The 21,633-nt window shown below is 38.7% G+C and overlaps 1 protein-coding gene across 4 annotated transcripts in view; it reads left to right on the plus strand.

Annotated features, from left to right (window-relative positions):
- Positions 1–21,633, plus strand: part of LOC124798396 (GATOR complex protein Iml1) — a 547,410-nt gene that overhangs the window by 218,795 nt on the left and 306,982 nt on the right. For all 4 annotated transcript variants that reach the window (XM_047262170.1, XM_047262989.1, XM_047263070.1 and 1 more), the window contains 2 exons: positions 5,838–6,055; positions 13,174–13,391. In XM_047262170.1, coding sequence (XP_047118126.1) covers positions 5,838–6,055; positions 13,174–13,391 — 436 coding nt within the window. The remainder of the gene's footprint in view (positions 1–5,837; positions 6,056–13,173; positions 13,392–21,633) is intronic.

Consider the following 21,633-nt stretch of genomic DNA (forward strand, 5'->3'; position numbering starts at 1 on the left):
CATTGGATAACTATGACATATTGAATGTTTGTCTTAAAGTGTGCTGTCAAGGGACAGAGCACTGTCCATGCAGGTGAGGTGGTTTGTGTGCTTTAAATACAGAGGGCCATGCTGGCCTCCCATGCTGGATTGGCTAAAGGGGAGGAGCCAGATGATGGGTGTTCCACAATGGTCCACTGGTCCATTTCTCCTCTCCTAAGCCTCCCTACCATGTTCTTTTCTTGTTGTCTCAAATCATAAACAAAGTGCAGAGGGACACTTAGTTACACAGAAGCCAGACATCCTCAAGGAGTAAACCCTTAAAAGAAAATTAAGCAACTCTGGCAGCTTTGAGGTAGCAGCCCCATCACCAGACAAGGGAGCTGAGTCCCAATGACTGGGACTCCCACAAATTCATGAAAAGGCAGCCAGATGGAATCAAAGCTGACGATCTTTGGCAAAATAGTTTTCTGGACTGTCGTAATTTTGAGAGAAGCCAGCAGACTTTAACAGGGTACAAAAGGGGATGTTGAGGACCATTTGGACACTCTTGCATGTGGTAAGGTGAGATGTCTACATTTTGGAGAAAACCAAACACAAGATGGCTATACCTTTTTACACGCCAGATTCACTGGAGAAGATGCAGAGCACAAAAATGAGGTTGGAGTTGGTAACCAGAGGACCAAAAAGGAGCCTTCTGGAATGGAAATTGAATTCAGAAAAAAATACTGATAACACACTTCAAGACTCTATGAAATGCCTTACATACTAAAATAAACAACGTTTTGTCCTGTGTGAACAGAATGAAGAAACATAGGGGGTGGTATTCATAGACTCTGGAATTGCTGCTACATTTAGCCCATAGCAATTTGTCAATTAGCGTCTGGAGGTTAAGTTTTCTTGCTGGTAGTCATAGAAATACAATGACCGCTCTGCCTCTACTGTTCTTGTTGATGACAGATGATCAGGCCAGTGTCCAGTAAGGACACCACCTATTGACAACCTGTAGCCCACCATATTAGGTTCGCTCATGGGAGGTCTTGTTTGTACATTTTCTCACCCGATAGACATTCTGTTTCCTCATCACCCATCCAAGACAACATACCTACTCATTCCAGTTAAGCAGCAATGTTAGGAGAATATAGTATCTGCATCTGGGTGCATTTTTTATCTCCAAAACAGAACATTGCCTGAAAGTTAAGCATTTTACATCTTTGTAACAGGCCTACCCATTACTCAGCACCTTTTGTATTTACAACATATGCACTGTCCTTATTCACATAATATAGTTTATTATTTTTAATATATTAGTCAGAATTTGCATTTTGTAATCATCATTCCTTATTGTGTTCACTACTGTCATGTTTCTAACTGTGCCACATGGTCACCCACATTGTCGTTCTAAATCCTGGTTGACCAAAATCCTTGTGTGATAGACCATGAGAGGAGTCTGTATTGCAGCCTTACTGGTTACATGTGTAACCATCCAAGCAATAGACAGAACTGTCAGTGTATTTCAACAACTGCGTGCAGGAAAACATAGCCTCCAAAAGCTAGTTGTCAGTTTGCAGTAAGTTATCGATCATTAACAAGCTTGAAAGTCCATTAACGGCCCGCCATATGCATTGTCTCCTTTTCATGATAGACCCCTTTTCATGATAGACAATTGGTACGTTTAGGCCATTAAAAATGTAAAGTAATAATGTTGGTGGTATTATGACACTGCTAACTACCCAATAAACAGAAATACTTAATTCCAGGACAGGACAATCAGTATATGATCTGATTGTCGCTGATGCAATACAGCTGAAACATTGGTTACTTTAATATTTTAACTGTCGTGTTGTACAGAGTGGCTTCAAGAACCATGTGAATAATGTCTCTCAGCATTTTTCACTGTGACTGTCTGCAACTCCACGCCTCCTCTATGTGTGAGTAGCAGTCCAGCCTTTCCTATTGTTGTTATTCCATCCCAGATTTTTCACATACAATTACAGTTTTATTTCATGTTGTCTGGTATTTTCAAACATTTTTGAGAAACTAGCCTTACATGTGGCACTTCCTGACAGATTTAATTCGGCAGTAGTTAGTTAGTTACAAACCTCATAGATAATTTGAATTATTCTTTTATTAAAATGGTGTGGAACAAGTCAGTGTACATGATACATATACATGATTAATGTTAACCTTAGTGAACATGCTGTGTTTTACTTTACTCATGTAACTACACGTAAGAACTAGAATTTTTTTTAAAAATTTACAGTCTACCAGTTTTTAAATAGAAATTCTTGTATGGAATAGGAGTAGTAGTCAAGGAAAAATAGTTCTGGGTTGGATTTAAAACTTGCTTTGCTACTTGTCAGACATTTTATGTTATTGGACAAATCATATCAAATTTTTTTGCTGCATATTGAACTTCTTCCTGGGCAATGGCAGCTTTAATAATTGGTAATAAAGGTCATTTTTTCCTTTAGTGTTATAAGTGTGGGCAGCTGTGTTCTTCTCAAATTTCATTAGCAAATATGTTATCATGATGTTCCAGGTAAAACACCTTACTACTTGAACAGGTACAAGCATAGTGACAGCAGGCAACATCACATATTATTCTTACTGCTTGCTTTATTTCTTTCTCTCTTTCTATGTGAAGAGTTACGCAGAAAATTATTCCTTAAGACATTATTCAGTGAAAATGTGCAAAATATGTCAGGAGACTGGTTCATTTGTTTCCGAGACTAGCTGAACTTAATTGTTTGAGAAGCTCAGTAATATGCTTCTTCCACTCTAGGTTTTCATCAGTATGTAAAACCAAAGATTTGGAACATTCTACCTTATTTATTACCTTCCTTTCATGGGCTACATCAGTTGCTGGTGTGACACTATTTGTTTCACAGAATTGAATATAGTGTTGTTTTCTTGAAATTTATTGTCCATTTTGAAAGAATTGCTTGATAATTAATAGAAAACATCAGTAACAATCTCTTCTGTGAGACACGTCTATGAAAAAGGAAATATTCAAGTCACATTAGTTTGATTTTGCATCTTCCAATATTTTGATACTTTTTTGAGAAACTAGCTTACAATAGGATACATCCTCATTCATTGTGAAGGCATCATTAAATGATCTCAAAAATGAAGTTGTGGCAGAGTTAAACAACAAAAGCTATCATTTTGATGAAGAGTATGCTTTTACCGATGTGTTTGATTGTGTGCACTATAAAAGTCTACTTCAGACTTTAAAATTTTGAGATATTAATGACATCCTTCTCACCTAGATGGAGCTATATCTACATACAGGAAGCAGTCACATTGAAAATTGCACTATGTGGATAAAAATAAAATCAGAATAGGGCACTCTAAAGTGTGCAGACCTGCAAGGTTGGTGTTGGGTGCACTGCTGTTCCTAACCTAGATAAATGATTTTCTGATGAATTTATAAGGCCATTCAAAACCTCTATTATTTACCATTGATATCAGAATAGTAATGAAGAGCTGAAATTCAGCTATCAGAGGAGCAACACAGATGAAAAACTGTATAATCGTACAAAGGATTTACAGTGTACAGTTTTGTCTTCATCTTACAAAGACTCATGAAGTTTTGAGTAAATAAAAATGACTTGTTGGTATCAGAAATTGACAGTTATGATCATACAATTAAGAACATAGTAGTATAACATTATTTGAGTTCTTTTTTGATATCTGCTAATTTGCACTGTGGGTAACACATGCTACTAATGAACATGTGTATGCAGGTAGCAAAAGAACAATCTAACTTTATGAACACAATGCCCAAGCAAGTTCAACAGAAGGCAGCTTCTGAATCTATACAACTTTAAGGTTGTCATGATCTGATGATAATTTGACACTATTCATAATAAATGTACAGCCCACATGCAGGCTAGCTTCTGTACCTCAAAGTACACTGTCAGTCCTAGTATGGTAGCTCTGACATACCCAGGAAACTTTTGTATGTGGACACTGTCCACAGTGGATCCACTTGCTATGGTATGGCAGTTTGAATGCAGTATTGAGGCCAAAGGTCCCAATTGGCAGGTACTGTACACTTGATGACTGGAGCTCTGACTGTGCAGACACTTGCGTGGCTGGTGTTAAGCCTAGAGAACCATAGAAGGTGTGCTCTGATATCAACTGATTAGTGAGCAGCTTGACAGTGTCCCATAAGGAGCTGGCCTATGGAAGAATAATATTAAATCATGATAATGGCACATGATCCGCAGAGGTTAGCTAGTGATAATGATACCAGCATTGTATGTGGTAAACGTAGCATCATGAGGTACCACGGTAGGTGCTGGGAGCATGATATGGGGTTGGGTTGCTGGCAGCTTGGAAAGACGGAAACCTGTGATACACTGTTGTGTGGTTGGCAGCTGGGTCATAAGCTCCAACTCAGGTTACAGCATTCGTCTTTCCTACAGAGGAGATGGCAGAGCCTTCGTAATGGGGTCGGCAGCTATGACATAGGTGACAAAAAGATGACAAAAGGATGTGGCATCCCTTCTTCCGTAAGGGAGAGATGGTGTGGCACCATCGCGCAGAAGAAGCACCTCCCAAAGGAAGTGGGGTGGTGGATCCAGGAACGGGTGCCAGTGGTGGCAGAGACATGAATTCAGAATCTGGGCTGGACACTGGCTGCATATCGGCGTTTGCAAAGAGAGGGAAGGCCACACAGTGTAGATCAGGTAGGAGCAAACCTGGAAAAAAAGAACCCAACAAGGTCATTGTCAAGAAAGGGCGACTGTGCTGCCAAAGGTGGCATGGCCAGACTTGTGGCAATACTTTCTAGATGAGAGGACAGTAGCTCTGGGGAAGTCCAACTGATGTCCTGTGGAGGGTGCCCCGAATATGAGAAGCACTCATGTTATGGGGAGTAGGAGGCATACAATTATGTGACTATCATTTATAAACATTGAAGGGTTGCAGGATTTAGTCAGCAAGTTTGTAATTTGAGTGCTGCATGCTTCATATTACAGTAATCTGTGATGAATGGACATGTGGGTTGCCTCATAACTGAAGTTTCATTATTTACAGGTTCTTCCAGTCTGGTCTTATGATAAAAGTTAATTTATGTAATATATCTTTATAAAGTATTTTGGAATAACTTGATCTATCTGCATTCTATGTGGGTATGCAGTCTCTAAAGAGTTTTTATCTAAATATTTCATTAATACAGATATTTAACTATATTACTTGTAATAAATGATCATTTGTCACTTTGTCTGGCAAGTTATGACTCTCAAGAGATGAGGCTCTTCAATGACAGCACAGCATCAGAAGCATAATTGCTAGATTTATGCAGGTCTCTTTGAGAGTTACTCTTCTCCATACACTCTGTGAACACTGTGTAGATCCTGGCATAAATATGACTGTGAACTTTATAAGTACACAGAAGAACCACAATCATGATATACTTCATTTGTGGCATTTTCTATTACTGTTGTGCAGAAATCTAGAGACTTAGTCTTCAAGGCTGCAAGTGGATCTTTAAAGTCAGTAAAATGTTCAGAGTTGCAAGTTTAAACATTTGGATATACATAAGAAATGTTATATTAACATAATTATTGTGGGGGTAATTTAATGTTGTAGAAAGTATGAAATTTTAGTTTACTTTGCTCAAAAAAGTTTCACAACTTTCTGTGTGCATGATTTTTTTATTTGCATGTTTTTTTAAGTGCATGTGTTTAAGAGCATGGATTTTTATGTGCATGATTCTGTTGTGTGCATGTAATTGTGCTTGCTCGTACACATGATACAGAAGTGTAATGTTGTCAGCAGTTACAGTAAATTATTCTTTTAACCCATATTTGATTAACAAGTATTTTATTTTGCTTTTCTATGAATAGGTGTGGACTGGAAATCTCTGACCATTCCTGCTTGCCTTCCCATCACAACGGATTATTTTCCTGATAAACGAAGCCTGCAAAATGATTATGTTGTGTCTGACTACACGCTTTTGCCTGATGATGTTAATGCTGATTTTGCTCAACAGAGGGCAATATATAGGAAACCATTAACTACACCAGAAGTGTTTCGGGAGCTTGTCTCACAGAGGCTCGCACAGGTTAGATAATTATTCAGTTTGTAACTGTTTGATTCTTAATGTTTCTTTATGCCTTGTGTACAAAATTACTAATTTTACAGTATAACTGAAAGTGATGCAGGAAGTTGACTGCATGATGGGCAGTAGTGGTCTTACCATGGAAGCACAACTGCTAGTTGACAATCTACAACTTTTTGCCAAGAACTCGATTTGCATTTCTAGTATTGATTGCTCACATTTACTTGATCCCTGAGAGCATAAGATGCTGGGAGCAGAAGCTTGTGGTCGGCTCATAGTGCATTGTTTCCTGAGACAAGCTCTGCCTCCACCTCCCAGAACAGTCAGCTTACACATTATAAAATAAACAAATGTGCAGTAGGTTAATACGTTGTAGAAATGTCACAAATGATGATGGCGAGTCACTATAAGGATCAGGTACTACCTTCTTGATCATATTTGTAAATAATAGTAACAATCACTACACACACTACATGGATAAACACTATGTTCACAATGGCTATTTTTAGGGTGGACAATACTGTTATGTTGCTAATGTTGACAGTGAGCATAAACATTCGAGAGTGGCATGAATTCAGCTGACTTCCACTGACCACAGAGAGACCAAAATAAAGTGTGCAACCAGTTCATGCTGCTGTGGCATTTTATATCTCGTTGGGACTCGTGACAGTTACTGTAGGAAAATTTCACAACTTTGCTATGAATCAATAATTATGAGCAGTGAAAGTGGTGCAAATAAATATAGAACTACAATCTTAACTGCTTCTGCTTTCAGACGTGTGTTTCATTTAGTTACACAATGTTTGAAAGTGTTGTCATTATCCAACAGTGAATTTATTGCATCCTTTTACAATAACAGAAACTCCAGGATGGAAACGACGATCAAGAATGAAAAAACAGAACCATACATCTGTAAGTTGCTGGTGACTGACACACAACGTACATCATCACAGAGATTGTACCAGCTTTTGAGCATCTCCCATTTTTTAGTGTGTATGTAAGTTACACACACTTACATATGTTAAACTAGGAAAACATTGGTAGCTTGAAAACTAGTGGTGTGTCTGTGATGCTACTTATTTCTGTGTGCCAAGTGTCAGTCACATACAGGTGAGTGTCTGCATTGGCCCATTTTTATCAAGAAATTATTACAGCTGGCTATTGGATTTTTAACCCTACACAAATCCTTTCATCTTTCAAAATTCACATACGAGTAACGTGAAAAATAATGACAAGAAGTGCAGAGGAGAGGAGGATACTGCATACTTACCAGTTTTTAAACCATGTGCGCCTTTTGAGTTAGACATATGGTAAGCTCCTTGGGGAGACTGTTTGCTCATGACTGACCATTTCATTTAATGAGCCTGTGGTTCCTGAACTCAGAAGCTGGTTAACACTCAGCAAGCTCTGTGCATGCTTTACTATGCACCAGGGGGATTGACTGTAGAAGGGTATGTTGTTCTTTTTTTATATGATCACTGTTAACCATTAGTGAAACATTGCCAGCTGAAGAGCTCTTTCAGACTTTACCACATACTATAATCTTCAGCTTTATGCACCAAACTATATTTTTCCTATAACCTGATATCATCTACATAATTTCCAGTAGGTTGTTGTCCAGACTATTCATTATTTTGAATAACCCAGCTAAGATGTTTAATTCATGTTTGTTTGTTAGTTTGTCTGTGTAGTCTTCCCATTCCCCTTGCCCATTGGGAATCATCTAAATTTTTAAATAGTTCACATATTCAGGTTCCTTTCATTACTAGCACTGGCAGTGCGCATTACACAGACACATTCTGTTTGGCCAGAGATAACTTAGTGCTGCAGACATATTTCTTTCTCAAAAGTTTTGGTTATGATGTTCAGGCAGCTGTTGTTCACAAGATTGTGGAACTATAAACTGAATAGTTTCCTTGTATATCTTCATAAATGCTCTTAAATCTAAACAAATTTTCATTTTTCTCCTTTTATAAGACTGTGGCTATCAGTTGTCTTCTCCACAATGCATAGTTCATCTTTTTTCTTTACCTCACAAGCTTTCAAAGAGTATCTTCCTCTCCACTCTTATTTAAATATTTTTATATCATTTTCATCAAAAATAAATACTTTCATACACTTGATATATATTTTTACATGAAAAACAAACCAACAGGACCATTCAGGTGATATTAAAATTTATTTTGCCACTATCGTAAAAATAGTGTCTCAGTTACAAGGATGTGAATATTCTGAGTGTAACTACATAGCTCAGCTGAACAGAAAAAAATATTCAGTCAATTAGCACAGAAATACAACAGTTGCCTTTGCATTTCCATGCCTTGGAGTGGCATCACTTTCTTTGAGAGAGAATTCTTGAGAGACCACTGTACCCCAGTAGACAGCAGTTGGCAGTGTAATTCATCACCTGCTTGCCCTTTGGCCTCAGCCCCTGTCACTGGCTGCATACATGATGCCTAGTTTTACTGATATCAAGTGCAACTAAGTAGGTCAGGAGTCCACTGCATGCAGGAAGTGGCTACTACACAGATAATGGAGGCTGTGTGGAGGGGACTGGGCGGCTTTTTATGTTAGAAGGCCTAGAGAAAGCGCAGAATGGGCTTCAGTGTGAAAGGATGCAGGGGGAACACAAGAAGAGGGTAGACACAGGAACAGCCAGTATTTCAACTTTAAAATGTTGTAGCCCTTGTTGGAAAACAACCAGAATTCCAGGTGCTAATAGAAAGCACTGAATCTTAAATCATTATAGGTATGAAAAGCGATCTAAAGCTGGAAATAAGTTCAGCCACAATTTTTACAAAGGACATAAACACGTTCAGAAAGGATAAATTAAATACCATTGGTGATGGAGTGTTTATTGCTGTTAGAAGTAATTTACCTTATAGTAGAAGTGAAGTAAATAGTTCTTGTGAGGTGGTATGGGTAGAGGTTATACTTGACAACCAGAATAAATTAATAATTGGTTCCTTTTACCAACCTGCCAATTCAGATGATACATGCGCTGAACAGTTCAAGGAAAATGGGATTGTCATTTCAAATAGCTACCCCACTTGTACAATTATAGTGGGTGGTTACTTCAATGTACCCTCGATATTTTGGCAAAAATAGATGTTTAAAGCTGGCATAGACTTAAAATGAAATCCAAAATAGTACTGAATGCCTTCTCAGAAAATTATTTTGAACACCTAGTTCAAAAGCCCACTCTGAGTGTAAATGGTTGCAGAAACATGCTTAACCTCTTAACAACAAGTAATCCTGACCAAATACGGAGCATCATGATAGATATAGGGATTAGTAACCACAAGGATGTTGTAGCTAGACTGAATACCATAACATCCAAACGTACCAAAAATAAATGTGAAATACGTCTGTTTAAAAAAGCAGATAAAAAATTGCTTGACATCTTCCTAAGAGACAGCCTTCACTCCTCATCTGACTGTAAGCTTAGACCAGATGAGGTTTTAATTCAAAGATATACAGTCAACAGCAATTGAGAGATGTATACCAAACAAACTAACAACCGATGTACTGACCCGCCATGGTACACAAAATAGGCCAGAACACTATTTCAGTAGCAATGGAAAAGTATATCAGATTTAAAAGAATGCAGAATCCCTGAGATTGGCAATGTGAGGTGCTTTTAATAGTTTCCACAATGTCTCAAAATCTGGCAGATAACCCCACAGATTCTGGTCATATATAAATTACACCAGTGGCAATATGCAATTAATACCTTCATTGTGCAGTAACAATGATGATGTTATTGATGACAGGGCCACTAAAGCAGAGTTACTAAAGATGGTTTTCCGAAATTCCTTCACAAAAGATGATGATGTAAATATTCCAGAATTCAAATCAAGAACACTGCCAATCAGGCTCCTTTCAGAATATGCTGATGCAATAGTTCCATACTTAGCAGTTGTATACATCCACTTACTCATAGAAATATCCATACCCAAAGCCTGGAGAGTTGCAAAAATCACACCAATACCCAAGAAAGGAAATACAAGTAATCTACAGAATTACATACACATATCAGTAACATCAATTTGCAGTAGAATTTTGGAACACATACTGTGGTTGAACATTATGAAGCACCTTTAAGAAAATGAGTTATTGACAAATAGCCAAAATATTGTTTTTATGAAACACAACTAGCTCTTTATTCTGACAATGTAATGAATGCTATTGACAGGGGTCATAAAATTGATTCCATATTTTTCGATTTTCAGAAGGCTTTTGACTCTATTCCTAATTAAACTGGATGTTGTGTGACTGGATTCATGATTTCCTGTCGTAAAGGTCACGGTTTGTAATAATTGACAGAAAGTCATCGAGTAAAACAGAAGTAATATCTGGTAATCCCCAAGGAAGTTTTGTAGGCCCTCTGTAGATCTTGATCTACATAAACAATTTAGGAGGCAATCGAGCAGCCTTCTTGTTGTTTGCAAATGATGCTGTGGTTTACTATCATGTAAATTCAATAGATGATCAGAACAAATTGCAAAATGATTTAGACAATATGTCTGTATGGTTCAAAAAGTGGCAATTGACTCTGAATTATGAAAAATGTGAAGGCAGCCACATGAACACTAGAAGAACCTGCTAAATTTCAGTTACATGATAAATCACAAAATCTACATGCTGTAAACTCAAATAAATATGTGGGGATTATAATTATGAATAACTTAAATTGGAATGATCTTATAGATAATGTTGTGGGGAAATAACACCAAATAGTGTGATTTATTGGCAGAACTCTTAGAAAATGTAACAGGTCTGCTAAAGAGACTGGTTACAGTAAGCTTGTCCACCCTCTTCTGGGTCACTGCTGTGCAGTTTGGGATTCACATCAGATAGGAGTGATGGAGGACATTGAAAAACTTCAAAGAATGGTGACTCATTTTGTATTATTGCGAAATAAGGGAAAGAGTGCCATGGGTATGATATCTTCTCATGAAATTTCAATCGATAACTTTCTCCTCAGAGTGTGAAAATTTTTGTTGGCACCCACCATCATCGGGAGAAATGGTCGTCATAATAAAATAAAAGAAATCTGAGCTCCCACGGAAAGATTGAAGTGTATGTTTTTCCCATTCACTGTTAGAGTGTGGAATGATAGAGAAGTAGCTTAAAGGTGGTTTGATGAACCATTGCTAGGCACTTATTTGTGAATTGTGGAATAATCATGTAGATGTAGACACCTCAAATGAAATAAAACAGTAAAAAGTATTAGAACAGATCTTTAATATGTAACATCAATATTACTGTTGTTGATATAAGAGTGGCTGCTCATTACAATACTAAACATGTTTTAGGCAAGATGTTCAGGTACCTATTGTGTATGGTACTGCAAGTATTGCAATGGAAGATGTAGTAAATAAGACAGACAGATACCCAGTTCAGTAATGCACTAAAAATGATGACTGATATTACAGTCACTTTTTACAGTGATTAGCGGCCATCTTTCTTTGTTAGCTCAAGAGTGTTGGAGTATCCAGAGTTGCTGTTAAAATGTCAAGGACTCTGTTGTTTCAGTAGACAATCATTGTTAATGCATACAGGACAGAAATAATGAACGCCATCTCAAAGGGCTGGCCCATGGGGCTTGTGTGTGATCCAGACTGAAGGCTATGTTCTAGAAGTTGCAGTGGAAGTGGCCTTGTGGTGTGTGTAGTGTATTCTTTGCTGTATGTGGTGATTTGTGATGGGCAATAAAAAATAATTGTAATAATACGTTCCATGACCTACAGGATTGATGACAGTCTTAAACTGTTCTTAGCAACTAAAGAAACTGTGAACTTACAATTGAAAAGCAAACTATCCAAGTAATGTAATGATTGAAAGACACACACTGATAACATGTCTGGGTGTTTTTCTCGATGAACGTAACAACTTTACTTGCCATGTAGAGGAGGTGTCTAGAAAGGAAATAATGTTAATGCATACATTTATCAACATTACATATTTCAGTTCTGACTTTGCTTAAAAAATACCATTTCATGTCACCAAACTATTAGCATTGCCTCTCATGTGTACAGTACAAGTGCACAACCTAGTAGATAACAGCTCATAAAATCAGATTCAGCACCCATATGAGTGCAGCATGATATGCTACTGAAATCAACGCCTGCTGCATGGAATTCTTGGGATTGTGGCCAGTATGAAAGAAGAAATACAAAATTGTATTTTGAAACTGTGAGGGAATGGATGGGACACTTCTATCATAGGCAGAAGAGCATAGGAGATTCACCATTACATTAGGAAGAGGTTAAGACTGAGATTCCTCAACCTGTCAGGTAGTCTGGTCCACCGTCTTACCTGTATAAAATCAAGAGAGAGTGAAATAACACATGGCCTGATGGGTGTGCAAACACACTGGAGCGTACGTTGTGGGACTATGAGCTCTAAAAAGAGGCATTATGTCACAGTCATCAGTAAGTTATCAATCCATAAGTACTGCTGAGGAGTGAAACGACTTGATGCACCATGGACAGTATAGCAGCTGCAACATCTGATGAGGCCAAGGAAAAAATTCAACCACACAAGCAATTTGATACTTTCTCAGCCAATCAAAAATCCATGCAGGTGACTAGAACATAGTTGAAATAAGCATCCCCTGAAGGAAATCATTTGCTAAGTAATCCATTGAGTTAGTGTGTTTTCTGAAATGTGACTCAGCGAACATTGTGGTTTTTAATAGAATGGAAAAACAATAGGCATTATTACACTTCTGTTAGTGTATATTTGCCAATAGATTATACATTGTGAGTATGATTTTTGTTATTAATTTATCTTATAACTTGCCCTTAAGTTGCTGAAAACTAAGAAGCCAATCTGATACGCTGAAATACGTTTCTCTGTGAGTGATTTGTACATTATTTATCTTCTGTCTTACGTGAAAATATCTGAAAACCTAGATTCCCCCCCCCCCCCCCCCCCCCCCCCCAAAAGCTTATCTTTTCATGTGAAATACTTTTCAGCAGGAAGTCCTTTTCGTCTGTGTTCCTCATATTACATAGTGCATTACATAGCATAGTAACTTTAAAAATTTAAATGTTATTTTGGCACATTTTAAATAATTATCATGTAGTGCATTTACAAACCTTTGTTTTACACAGGGCTTTCAGTTGATTGTGTTAAACAACCAGGTAACCAGTAAACAAGTTCAGACTCCAGGAAATAATGCTACCCCAGTCTCTGCAGGTATTAGTTCTGTTGTGATGACACGCACTACAGACACAATCAAAACAGAGGAGCATTTTTTGAGCATTGGTCGCATGTTTCATAAAATTTCCCTCTGTGGATCTGCAATTACTGTTACAAGATACAGGCCAAGGTAAGTAGAATACAAAGTAGAAGTTTACTCTCGCATAGAAAACAATTTGAAGTCTTTGATATAATGTACAGGAGACCCACCAAAACGAAACAAAAAATTGTCTTTCAGTTTTTCTTAAAAGGTTGACTGCCACACAAAGGTACAAGGAAAGCACTGGTTTATTAGTATAGCATGCTTCCAAGGTTAACACATACTTGATGCAGCTGTATAAACATATTAGGGCCAATGTTTCCCATTACAGTAGAAAACTGTTGCATCGAGAACAAAATTAATTCAACACATTAAGTGACAAGACTGTTTTGTCTTGCTTATCATTTGGCCTGGTGGATAAGATTTCATCAAAATCAGTTTGTGGCAGGGGATCTGTTTATGTTACAACAAAACAGTAAAAATATTGTAGAACTATTTGATGTTTATATTCATTCAGTTTTCTGTGGTTCTTGGTCCAGTGCAGACATGCCTCTATCTTTAGTTTTGAGTGCGAAAGTGACAGTAGTGAAATTATTTCTGCTCATAGAGTGGTTGTGTTTTGGTTGGAGCATGGTACAGGACCATTGGATAAACAAAGGGTCAAGTGATTGATTGAGTTCAGTGACATTTACACAATTCACTTTTAATACACATATAACAACATATTTCGAAGCAGTATCATACGGGTAGAAAACTGTTAGAAAACAATCATTTTACAAAAAACAATAACCTACTGTTGCAAATCAGCACAGTAGCAAAATTAATTTAGATTTCAATAGCATGTGACTCTTATCCCACTGAGGTAAGAATTGGGTATTAGTTTTGGTAATACCTTAAACAATAAATTCTAGAATGACCACTGTTATTAAATTTAGAAAAAAAAGTGAGAAGTCACTTAACCAAAAACCAACACCAGCTACCTCATACCAAAGTTTTATCTTCAAGTTATTTAATGCTGACATTTCTAAAATGTGCTTTAGTTAAAAGACTTAATATTGGCCACTTGGCAATTTTACCATATTTAACAAAGAAACAATCTAACCATAAGCGTTCGCTCTCTCTCTCTCTCTCTCTCTCTCTCTCTCTCTCTCACTCACTCTCGCTCTCACTCTCTCCCCAATCATGTAGATAGATATTTAACCTTTTCTTAAAAGCAAATGTGTCATTTATTACTTTTAGCCAGAACAGGACAACATGTAAAGCAATTTATTCTGACCTGCAGTTTTAGGCTAACAGGTATTCAGAGAGTGCTCAACGGGCAATATTTAACAGGGAGGCCACAACGAATGCCTCGGTACATATTATCAAATATCAAAGGCTATAAGAAGCAGTTCCTTTCCTTATTCATCAGTTGGTTTGGATCTCTGGCAGCATGCCTTGACATCCAGTCCTTTGGCATGAACCTCAGAGCTCCTTTCAAAATACAGAATATATCATCATCTCAGATTGCACCCAGGGTTGCCACAGGTTCTGGAAATCAGGGAATATCAGAGAATTTCAAACGCGTCAGGGAAATCAGGGAAATTTGAAAAAAACACTGAAGAATCTTGTTTTCGTGTCAGTAGATGAAGTGGTTTCTTTACTGAGGCGTCACACATCATCGCTGACTGTGTGCAGCTGAGTACATTCGTCGCTTCCCTACTTCCCTCGTTACTACTGCTCCTCCTCTTCCTACCACTCCCCTCAGCTTGCAGTCAGTGCTGCCACTACTTCTTTCCACTAGCCTAGCAGCTGCCTAGCAGAGGCAGGGTGGCTTGGATCTGAGACTGTAGATGCAGTGGCCAGAGACAGTGGTCATGTGTGCATGAGTTGTGTCCGAATGATTATGTGAATGTGTGTTTGCACTTGTTTTCTGACAAAAGCTATGGCTGAAACTTTAATTGTCAGTGTGTGTTTGACTCTTCTATATGGCTCTCTTCAGCTCAGCAATTATCTTTATGGCGAGTTGCTACCTATCCTCATTATTATTGAGTCTCAGAGTATTTGAAAAATTTCTGTGTTGCATGGATTGATCACCATGGTCTCATTTCATCAACATGCTGTCTGTGGCTCCTGAATAGCTGGTGACATGATTGGATTTCCGTGACGGGCCAAAACTGCAGGCTGTTTCTGCGGGTATCTGTAATGGATTGGGCATGCCAATCTGAAGCCATTCAGTTCGTGCTAATGTGCAGCCCCTGCCCATCGGATGTAGTCTCACCGATCTGCCTGCAGGCTGAGTGTGATTGTGTGTGGCATAATTCTGCGAATTCTCATGGTTTATCCATGGACCCAGGACTGTGGTGCTCCTCAGCAGGCCAGAGACCATGGACAGTAGATTACAGAACTTGTGACTGTCTCACCACAAGTACATTGTGCAGTGTGGCATTTTATAGGCATTTTATTTGTTCTAGTACATTTTGGCTACTTCAAAAGTAGTTTGTATGTTAGAAGATATGGACAATAAGAAGAAGAACATTGTGTCAGTTGCTGGCAGTTTTTACGCTATGTACTCATATATTTCCCAAAAGAAAAGTCACACAATACCTGTAAGATAATAGATATAACACAGTGGGCAATAACCAAGAATAATGAGCATAGTAGAACCAACATTTTATTGGCTTGCTTTCTCCATCTAAAAACATTTCATTACAAAAGATGTTGGTGTTACTACTTAAGGTTTTTGCTCCCATCAGGAAACGCCATCTGCTTGCAAGTTTTATTTTTTATTTTATATTTTATTTTTTAAAGATATTTCCTTGTTTGCATTATTGTTTCTTGAGCTGAAGTTGCAAAGACAGGTTGTCAACTTACAGCTTAACTTACCCTTGAGATCTTAAAATTTGTCATGTAAAAATGCTGAAACTTGTGTGGAAATCAGGGAAATATCAGGGAATTCCACTTGGGGAAACTTGTGGCAATACTGGCACCTAAAAAGGACTGTGTTAGACGCAACCAACACACAATATACTGGCACAGCCACTTCCAATAATAAATAATGAACCTCAGAACCAAGTCAGTTGGCATACATCAATGTCAAAACGCAACATCACCTTAGCTAAGAGAGTATATTAATGAAACAAGCATGTTCCACCTCAAACTGAGGCCTCAGAATCAGTGTAGAGGCACAAATTTGTATTACATGAAAGCATGAAACAGACGAGTCATCTACTAGTGCCAGGTTGTAGGTGAATGAAAGAAAGAAATTGTGGTGACTTGGCCAACTGTACACAGTACCTGAATAGCACTACACAATCCAAATGCAATATATTTTCACACACTCTGCTCATGGTCCAACCATCCATCACTATGCAGCATGAGGCAGCTTACTTTCTCTTCGCACAGGCACTACAGAAAAACCAACTGCCAACTCACTACACTAGACAACATCCTGATGGGCAGCAGCAACTTCTACCTCCTAGCACATGTGGCTGCCATCCTCTCTGTGTTTCACTTTCTGAACTCCGCACTCGGCTTGATAAACTACTACTAGCCAGAGTGGTCACAAACACAGTTGGGAGGAAGTATGACCAACATAGGTGGCTAGTGCCAACCTAGACTCATGGTGCTGGACACAGCATATTGCCATCAAAGGAAGAGGAGGGGAATGTTAAAGAAGGACATGATCTCAGAGCTGACCAACCTAAGTTTATACCTTCTACCAGTCTTTCAGGGCTTAGAACTGAAAACTTAAATATAAGATCAAATGTAACAATGGACACCTACTATGAACTATTTGTGCTGGATAAATTGTTTGAGGAAACTGCTGAACAAACAAGCGTACATGCCTCACAGAAATTGTAAGAATTACCATCCTTATATTTATATTGACCCCTTGAGACTGCACATGTGCTAACATTTCTGGAAAAAATTTGTCCAGAAGGAGATTTGAAATGTTACTGAGAATGACACATTTTGCAGACAACAGGGGCAGTAGTGGTTCCAATCGTTTGCCCAAAATACATCCACTTTGCGACAGGTACCGTTAGGTATAACGCATCATCTTCGTGAACAGGTTCCTCACATCATTTGGAGCCTATGGTCTGTGCTGACGGTCTTATAGATCAAAACCAGTTACTGGAATAAAAAAATAAATAATTTATTTCAATTTGGACTCTTTTTTTTTTTCTTTTATTAAAATTGGAAGTAAAATCACTGTAGTTCCACAATGATTTCAGAAATTATTATACACTGATGAGCCCAAACATTATGACTGCCTGCTTCACAGCGTGTTAGCCCACCTTTGTAATGAAAAGAGTAAAAATTCTGCATGACGTGGATGTGACAAGTTCTTGGTAGGTCTCCGGAGGTAAGTGACACCAGATGTCTTAAGCAAAGTTCACACAATTCCCATAAATTATGGACCAATGGTTTGTGAGTGCTGAACTGGCATCTTATAGTATGCCAGATGTGTTCCATTATCTTCAGATCAGACAAATTTGGTGGTGAAGACATTAACATGAGATCACTGATGTGCTCCTCAAACCACTGTAGAGTGATTCTGGGCTTTTGACATAGATGATTATTATGCAAGAAGATGCCAGCACTGTCAGGGGAATATGTCAAACATGACAGGATGCTGGTGGCTACAATGATGTTCATGTCTAGGTGCCACTACTTACTATCACAGTTTAGTGGGAGCCTAAGTGAATGTCTCCCTTAGCATAATACTGTCCCCATAGGCCTGTGTTCATAGTGCAGTGCTTTTTTTCAAACAGCCATTAATTTGAATGATTATGTGTCTGGACATTGACCTGGTTGTAACAAGGAGCATGATTTATTTGATTAGATGTCTCATTTCATTCAACAAATTGCCTGTTGTCTTCTGTCTCATGTTCTTCAGTCAATGTCTGTTTAATGATTTTTCTGATGTTTTACTGGCACAGGTGGCTGGCATTGTCAAAACTTTATCTTCCATTGCTGGTGATGGACTGGAGTCAAGTTTGCAGCTGCAGGTTATATATACCTGCTGTGCCAAAGTCTAAAGTCTTTCCCCTGATCATTACTGCTGTGGTTCTCTCCTTGCTACTTTACAATGGTTATTCATTGCAGCACAGGAATCCAGGATCCATTCACCTTGAGGCTTTCCTCTTTAGTGTTGATGTTACTTTCATGTTTGTGGATTTCTTTAGCTTTCCAGAACAAGTGGTTGTGATAGCTCTTCTCTGTGTCTTTACACTGTGTTTACACAGTATGTGACTGATTCCATCTGTCACTCTCAGATAGTATGGCAGGAACACTGTACACATTGATTGTCAGAATGCTTTCTAGGTGTAGCGTCTTGCATCTGAGATGCTGCAGTTCACATATTCACCTTGTGCATGTTACAAACATATTAATCATGCCTGTTTTCTGGCTCAGGTTGTGCTTTGACAGTTTGTGAAGGTATTGGTATGTGTGTGACAGTTTTTGTTATACACGGTGACCCAAGTTTTCACCATTCCTTGTAGCTGGTGCATCTAGAAAAGATAGGAGTTGGTCATTTTCTACCTCCATGGTAAATTTCATTTTGGTTTGGAGATTATTCAGGTGTCCAAGGAAGTTGCCGAGTTGTTCCTCACCATTGCTCCACACAAAAAAGTTATCATCAATGTAAAACTTCCTGGCAGATTAAAACTGTGTGCCCGACCGAGACACGGGACCTTTGCCTTTCGCGGGCAAGTGCTCTACCATCTGAGCTACCGAAGCACGACTCACGCCCGGTACTCACAGCTTTACTTCTGCCAGTATCTCGTCTCCTACCTCGTCTCCAGATATGGAAGAGAAACTGCAGCTGCTTGTAGAGGTATCCAGGCAAATACAAGATGCATACACAAAGGAAATGCTGAGATTGAGCAAAACTGTGACTAAAGGAGCGAAGTCGAGTGATGCATTTGTTGTGGTGCAGATAGAGAACTCTGATGCCTAGGAGTTTTAGGACACTTGTTATGCTGCTCAGAGGCTGAAGTTAGACACTGGTAGGATGCCCATGAAATCCAGTTTTAATCTGCCAGGAAGTTTCATATCAGCGCACACTCCGCTGCAGAGTGAAAATCTCATTCTGTTATCATCAATGTATCTGTACAACCACACCTTAGGTTTACAAGGTGCTAAGTCCAGCAACTGTACTTTGAAATGTTCCATGAAGAAGTGGGTCATGACTGGCCTAAGTGGACTACCCATTGTGATGCTTTCCAGCTTTTTGTAAAAGTTGCCATTCCACATGAAATAGTTCCTGATGAAAAATGCTAGAAAGAGCTTCAGGAAAATGGAACTGTTATATTCCAGAAAATTATTGAGTAGCCCTATGGTGAACAAAGAAATAACATAAAAACTGACCAGGATGTTGTTTGGTCCAAGTTTTAGTTTCTTCAGCTTCTCAGTGAAATATCCCAAGTCCTTCCTGTATGTGTTGATCTTTCCCAATTAAGGCTGAACCAAAGGGCCAAGTGTTTTGCCAGTTCAAATGTTAGTGAGCCAGGAGCGCTTATAAGTACACTTAATGAAACATTATCCTTATGGATCTTTGGTAGTCCATACTGCCGAGCTGGTGGGTCATCTATGTTGTTCAGTTCTTGTGTACGTTTGCCAACAGAAAATATGCCTTGATTAACAGATTCATTCTCTGTGAGATCCATTGCAATAGATGTTTGCTTCATTTTCAGTATGTGTTCAGTTCTGATATGCCCTCGATCTCCTGTTCGTAATCTTCAGTCTTCATTAAAATGGTCCCATTCCACATTTCATTTCTTCTACAAACAGTTGGAAGGCATCGCCATGAGTAGTCCACTTCGTCCAGTCATGGTTGTCAGTTTTATTGAACGTTTCAAAGCATAGGTGCTAGGCTTGAGACCTTGTGAACCTAAGGTGTTGCAGTACAGATACACTGATGATACATTTGTTGTGTGGTGTTGTAGTGAAGAACAGCTTGGTGACTTCCTAAGACACATTAATAGTCTCCCTACCATCGTAACATTTACCATGGAGATAGAAAAGGACCATCAGCTGCTGTTTCTAGATGTGCTGGTTATGAGGAATAGTGAAATTGTGGGACACACTGTCTATCAAAAACTGATGCATGAGGACCGATACCTGCACAAACTGTCAAAGCACCACCCGAGACAGAAAAAGGGCTTGGTTAGTATGCTTGTAATGCATGAAAGATGACTATGTGAATCTCAGATACGAGATGCTACACCTAGAAAGTGTTATGAGGAGTAATGGGTACTCTGTTAGTTGAATAACAAGTGTCATAAAATTGAACACTCAGCAAAGTGACACATCAAAAGAAGAAATATCGGATACAGCTTTTGTGCCATATGTTCTGAGAATGATGGGCAGAATCTGTTGTATATTGCACAAACACAGCATAAAGACTATTTATAAATTGATAAAGAAGATCAAAGAGCAGCACATATTGGCAAAGGAAAAAAGGGACCCAGTTGGAATGTCGGGAATAACCACATACCATGTATTTGTGGGGGGACTCTGTGGTGGAATGACTGGGTGGAATGACACCAGAATCACTGAACATAAGTGGCATTGCAGACTGCGACAAGTGGAGAAATAAGGTGTGGCAGAGCAAGTGTGCTGTGAGACTGAACCCACAGTAAAATTTGCCAATACAGAAGTTCTTGCTGTGGAGATGAATTTTCACTCCTGCTTGTTCAGGGAAGCTATAGAAGTCCACAAACATGACAATAACTTGAACAAGGAATAGGAAAACCTCAAAATAAATGATCATTGCAGGTAGAAAGTGGGGAACTACAATGGCAATGACCAAAAAAAAGCCCTGGTACATTGGCATGCAAGGTTCATATAATCTGCAGCTGCAAGCCTGACTCTAGTCCGCAACCAGCAATGGAGGGTTAAGTTTTGACAATGCCAGCAACTCAAGCTGGTGAAACATCAAAAAAATTATCAAAGAAACATTGACTGTGGAGCCCAAGGTAGAAGCCACTAGGCAATTTGTCAGCTAGTGACCACAAGACTCTTAACTTATAAATTTTGTATGTTCCCATTGGCCCGTGGTACAATATGTTTCCATTGGCCCGTGGTACAATATTGCTGATCTGCTGTTCACTGTAATTTTAACTGAAAAAGTCATTGTATGAACATGGTTACACTTAAGATTTGTATGCTGCAGAGCCCCATGTTTAACAATGTGCTCTGAGTGGTGTGTCCTGAAGCACTTGTACCTGCACCAGCATTGTACTCCGTCATCAGATTTGCCAGAGATCATTGACTGTATTGCTTTACAGGGTGGGTAGTACTCTGACATCCACATTCTGTAGTGAGGCAAGGATGTTAAACA

The sequence above is a fragment of the Schistocerca piceifrons genome, chromosome 1 (genome assembly GCF_021461385.2).
Source record: "Schistocerca piceifrons isolate TAMUIC-IGC-003096 chromosome 1, iqSchPice1.1, whole genome shotgun sequence".
Classification (NCBI taxonomy): domain Eukaryota; kingdom Metazoa; phylum Arthropoda; class Insecta; order Orthoptera; family Acrididae; genus Schistocerca; species Schistocerca piceifrons.